Raw genomic sequence first — 6,000 nt, forward strand, 5'->3', positions numbered from 1 at the left:
CTCCATGAGCAAATATTCTTCCGCAGAAAGGGCGGGCTGCTCGTTGTAGAACCACATTTTGGAAATTAAGTTAAACGCAGTCTAAGATTATGCGGACAGTAGGAAGAAGCTGACGAGGAGTAGCAGCTGGCTGCGCTAAAACACGGAAGAAAAAATCGTGTTCGTAGAAAACTGTGTTCACCTACATCTAAACCACGTCTAGCTACCTCGAAGAGATCCGATTCTGCCTTCTTGGTGTTGCTTCAAGATTTACAAAATCATGCACCCCCCGTGTAACGACGACGACGACGGTTGAACACGAAGCTTTCTCGTGATGGATTTTTTGGTTGGCCGATCCCGCACTGCCAGCATGTGTTACTCTGAAGGTATGCACCGCTTTTTTCGAACACCCGAAACAACCCTGGGGTGTGCACTCTGTAGGCTTAACGTTTGGGTTTGTGGTGTACGGCGCGAATCGGTACCCGCGGCTTGGCGTCCAATGAGCAATTTTTTGAGCGGGTGCCGGTTTCAAGTGTTAAACCCCGAACTGGGACGTTAGGCCTACCATCCTAAACCTCACAATGGGAAGTTATGCCTAATGTCTTGTGGCTAACACCCTTACGGCGTGCGGAGCAACCGCTGCACTCGTTGCACAAGAATGGCGACAACGCCAATCTTCTCGTAACGGAGTGTTTGGTTGCCGTCTGAGTTTCCAAACCGCTTCGACCATGTCGAAGTGGACCAATCGGATAGACACCGGCTTCATAACGTGAGGGGCCCAGGTTGGATTCCTGCCACGGGCGGCGTTTTTTTTTTTACTCTACCCAAAATCAATCATCATCATCGCAGAGAGAGTTGGCTTAACTGAGCGGCAAGAAGCAAAAACAAAAGCACGAACGACACAAGACCAAGCTAAGAAGCGGGCGCGCATTAAGGCGGAAGGGCGTCTTCGCGATGCAATCACTTAATTTTTCTTCCAGTGGCATAACTGAGGACACTAAACCTTCGCTTTAAAAAGCTCTACTTTTGGTCTTTGTGGTCGCACACAGAACAGTGGTGTCAAATAAAATACCAGGCGAATAAATTTTTCACGCAGCGGTACAAAGTCGCTAACAGCTGAACCAAATCAATCCAGAAATCGAAGCGGTACTCCGCATATTTTGCCAGACCGAGCATTTCGTTTGTTGATGAACTCTTCGGAATCCCTGAGAGGCCTCAGAAACTCAGTCACTGCGGACAAGCTACAAGCTGCATACATTACCATACAAAATACATCGATGGTAAATTGGCTTTGATGTGACGAACGTGCTTAACAAAACAATTTTATAATCAAAACTAAAAACTGTATAAACAAAACTTTTCAGTGACAAATGCATTTCTCCTGTCAGTGGCGGGCTGATCAAAACACGGTTTCTAATGACAAAGTATTAGCTACACGTATTAGTTGATGTCAGGAGAGCGTTTCTCTGTCATTGAAATGAACATATGTCACTAACCGGCTACAAAAACAAAATTATTAATTACAAACCATACTGTGCAGAGGTTATTATATAAAATTCTTTCTTGGCTAATGAGTTTGTCGTGTTTCGCACAGGACTCACGGAGCCTGTTTAATATTCACAAATGACAGACTGGATACGTTCGCAGGCAAAACATTTTGATGGCAATGATATCTGCTGCCACATAGCATGATTCACCAATCAAATTTCTTAATGACAAAGTTTCAACTCTACTTAATAGCAGCCGAGGTCGTTCTACAGCAGAACTTTCACCCACTTTGGTTGGTGGACATTGTTCTCTTTTCAATGGTTTTGACTGTACTTGGCTGTAGCTTGAACAATCTATGGATGTTCGCACAAAAACAAGGCGTTCGCACAAGGATGTTCGCACAAAAACACAAAAAATAGCAACAAAAAGATCGATTACAAAAAAGTACTCGGAATTTGAGATTCTTACACAGACTGTGACACGTGCTCGTTATGCATAGCCTTAGTCCTCCATTAAATGACAGCTCTAAGTCCACCGTGCAATTTTTTCTGATCACAACTGCCGTACATTGGCATTCAGTCCTACATACAGTGTTCAAAAATTTACATTCATTGAAGCATTTAGTGGCACCTGACTTTGAGTCTTATCTTCTATAAACGGGCCTAGCAACGACTTCTCGCGCTCATTCATTTGCATGTAAAATTAATTAGCGCCTGCCCTGACTGAGCAGCTACCTAACTAGCTTGACATTCACAGACAGGTCGTCAGAAAGGAAAGTTGTTTCCCTGACAGGACATACGCCACAGAACCAGGTTACTGTCATTTTGGGTTTATTCAGACCACACTTGTTTGTTTGTTTTTTTTTTTGTCCCCACAAATCATCGTGAAAAATTTCTGTGTCTGAAACGCTGCAGCTGTGCTTTTCTGCTGCTGAGGCCTAGGTCTGCGTACAAATTTGGTCATGGGAGCTTTAAGTAGGCGACATGATAATTCGACAAGAGGACGAGTATGGCACGTACGGTGGAAAGAAAAAGCCAGATACTAATATTTACTATAATTTCTAACCCCTGTAAGCCTAGAGTGCAGAGTGGTTCTACGGTGCGTTACAGATCAAACCTAAACTTCGAAGGTCAGAATGCGGAAGGTGCGGCAAAGTGTCGCTTCCAATACACGTTCAATCTTAGAAGGCGACTTATGCCATTTATTGAAGCAATTAATATCGATCGATTGTCTCGTTGTACAAGAACACCTTTTTAATTTCCCACGCATGCGCGATGGTCTCTCGCTGCTCACGTGCTGCTGCCTGCTTTTTACGAGAAGTAAGCCTACTTCTGCTTTGCTTCCTTGCTTTGAACAATGCCAAGGAGGCTTATGCATTTTTTCATTGCAGAGCTGTTGAAGATCTCCTCCCGATATTTCGTTACGCCTGTAAAGAACTTGCCGTGATGTCGCTAACACGCAGAGAAAATTGTTCTACTTGGAAATGTCGAAGATTGGTAAGCGGTACATGCAGGAAAAGAAAATTGGCTTTGCAAATAAGAAGCTCGAACTACGCTTGTCAAGTTTGCTTTTTTAGAGGGCGTTTGGTTTCACTAAAGTTTTGTGTTTTTCTCTCGAATTACGTGGCTGGATTCGCACAGCTTCTGCCGTTTTCGCGGAAAAATGAACTCGAATAGTTATATGACCCACCGAATGTTCAGCATGTAGTCTGTGAAAATCGGTGGCTGTTCTCAGTACTGAAAGGGGTATTAGGTGTCCTGTGGAGCTTTGAAGATTGCATTAGGATCGATCTCTGAGGCCTCAAGAGCCTTATAAGCGTTAGTAAACATATAGGCCTACAAGTTGCAGATAGCAGCTGAAGTCGAGTATTGAATGACCATCACCAACCTCCTAATTTCTTCAGCGGGGGGGAAGAGGGGGGTTAAATTTTAAATTCCCCAGAATGAAATCCTAGATTCTATAAATGCGCGGGGCGAAAGTAAGTGCTGGGGTGAATAACATTTTTGCACGTGACAAAAGTAGGAGCAATCTGATGCTTATGGGGCTATCTTCGTTATGCCGCGTATGTCACCACATCGCCGTACTACTGCTGCTGCTGGTGACAGTGCTATAATTTTGTGGCTTGAATCTTTTTTACAAGGAAGGAGCTGGTGTCAAACGGATATTCATTTGATTTCAAAGCTACCAATGCATCGTATTTATGATAGTAGCGGCTTCATGATTCTGGCCGAAATGCATAGGCATGTTTTTTTGCGACGCCGCAGGCACGGACCTTTCTATGCTAAAAGCTGGTTGACAAACTGTTTGAGCCGCCGTTATCACCACCACCGGCTGTTCCAAAATATGTTGGAAATATTGGAATTAACTTTAAGACACAGCTGCGTATGGCACTCCCAAAAAGTACCCTCACGACAGCCTTGGCGCCTCGGGACATAGTGAAAATAATAATAGCACTTGGTACTGCAGGAAGCCATTTTAGAGCCCGCTTGAAGTTAAGCTGGAAATTTCCGCTTTAAATGAATTCAATTTGATTCAAGCACTTCGAGTGATTCAACTTTATTCAAATCAAAGGCTTTATTTTTGTGAAATTGATCATGGTATAACGCGAACAGCTATTTGGTCTCGGATTTGGTCGTTAAGTTCTGTTTTATGTGAAAGGTTGTTTGCTGCATTTATTATTTATCTCCCGTGCAGATAATACGACGTTTATTGTGGTATTCGCAAAGACGTTTCATTATCAAGTGATTACCGGCTTCCATAAGTACCTGAAGAAGCTGCTTACGCTTTTTCAGTTGTGCTGATTCCCTCGAAGTGATTAACCTCCTGCACAGCTTACATTTTACCACTTTGTGAGCATCCCGGAAGGCGTGACGTATACGCGTTGGAAAAACAAGCACGAAGAAGAACGTGGACACTTACCTTGCAAGGGAAGACAACTGAGGTTCCAGCAAAGGAGCCACCAGAACGTTCTTGACACCGACATAATCCTCAGTGCACGTGCGAAGCCTTCGGGACAGTCACAGCCCGCCGGAGCGGAAATACCAAGAAGGCGGGGTGGTTAGACAGCTCCTAGGTCCGTTCCAAGAAACACGTGAGAATTTCTGAGCTACCCGTGGATCGGGCTGACACTCCACCTCACAACAAAAACGTAAACCTATCCTTCTAAACCTTTTTTCATACTTTTCCTCTTCTTCCTTGCCAGACTCTGCCGCCAACTAAGGAAAACAGAGCACCAAAATCCTGAGAACCGCACTCGAGCACACGGGAGAGCGAAAGGTTAGCACTGAAAAAAAAATATCCTTTTGTACACACGACAAGCTCCCAAAAGTTTAGCGAATAGTGAAGGAAGTCTTTACTATATACCTGAAGGACTGTATTCCAATCCCTAGTACTCCACAGCGAGTCTGCCGACAACCCAGCAGCCCGCGCTTGGCCTACCAACCATTCCAACGAGAGGCAAACGACGGCGGCAATTTGGAGGCGATAGAGCGAGCGCTATAATGATGCTTCCGGAAGCGCGATTGCGGCTTCAGGCGTCGACCGAACACCAACGGACGTCACCCGGAGGACAGTCGTCGTCGTCGTCGTCAGAGGCGCGGACCATCCCCTCGGCTGACTCCGGGCCGAAAGCGCGTAGCCAAGCGCCCACTGTCAGCTCCTGCGTCCGAGTGAGGGAGCGAGCGCGAATCGACTACACTTGGCTCAGGCGTTCACTGCGCTGCTGCCGCCAGACCGCCGGCCCAGATGGGGAAAGAAGGGAGAGAGCGAGAGATGGTGACGACACGAACTCCGGCGGAAGACAGAGCTCGGAGCTCGAGCCAGAACCCCTCCCGCCATCTATCAGAGCCCCGCGCTGTTCGCGGTTGTCTCGATTCTGTGAACACGTGGCTTGTCGCGGAAGCTTAATATGATGGTGAAATTAAACTTGAAATGTTGTTTTAAAAAGGCAGTTAACACGTACGAGTACCCATGTTCCGAGCGCCATCACAACTTCCAAGAAACGAGGGTTTGAAAAATGTTGCGGAACTTCTTTCGAAGCATGTTTTGACTTAAGGAAATGACAACGACATTGCGTGTTGTTAAGGCTGGAGGAAGAGACAGCACCGTAGCACGGGAAAGAAAGATATGGATAATGCGCTACCAATCACGAGTGGCATAGTGAAAAAGCGCATCAGTAATACCATTGCACAGCCTAAAGCAATTTTGTATTGTCTGGGGGATCACGAGAAAGTGCAATGGAGCAAAGGAGTGCTGGAATAAAGAAGCCTCCCCGAGGAAACGTTTACTAGACACGAATAAAGAAGTTTATTCTCTGTTTCTCCTGATCTCTCTCCCTATGAGAAAGTAAGGAAGAAAAAAACAAGCAAGTTAGACAGGTAGAAAATCTGGTAGCATGTATATTACCATCCTCGCGAAAAACAGCGCACAGAAACGAAAGGAAGACAAGAAATAAACAAACGCGGATGTGAGAAAGTCTAAAATTAGGCCCCACATCTCTGAGAAGGCGAGTGAAGTCTACAAAAGATGCCAAGA

The 6,000-nt window shown here is 45.5% G+C and overlaps 1 protein-coding gene across 1 annotated transcript in view; it reads right to left on the reverse strand.

The window, feature by feature from the left end:
• Nucleotides 1-5,193, reverse strand: part of LOC144180503 (uncharacterized) — a 93,786-nt gene extending 88,593 nt beyond the window's left edge. The window contains exon 1 of the mRNA XM_077708836.1: nucleotides 4,387-5,193. Coding sequence (XP_077564962.1) covers nucleotides 4,387-4,450 — 64 coding nt within the window. The 5' untranslated portion in view covers nucleotides 4,451-5,193. The remainder of the gene's footprint in view (nucleotides 1-4,386) is intronic.
• Between the last annotated feature and the right edge of the window lie 807 nt (nucleotides 5,194-6,000).

Source organism: Haemaphysalis longicornis, unplaced genomic scaffold, assembly GCF_048455015.1.
Source record: "Haemaphysalis longicornis isolate Haplotype H1 unplaced genomic scaffold, Haemaphysalis longicornis Haplotype H1 scaffold_4, whole genome shotgun sequence".
In the NCBI taxonomy this organism is placed as follows: Eukaryota; Metazoa; Arthropoda; class Arachnida; order Ixodida; family Ixodidae; genus Haemaphysalis; species Haemaphysalis longicornis.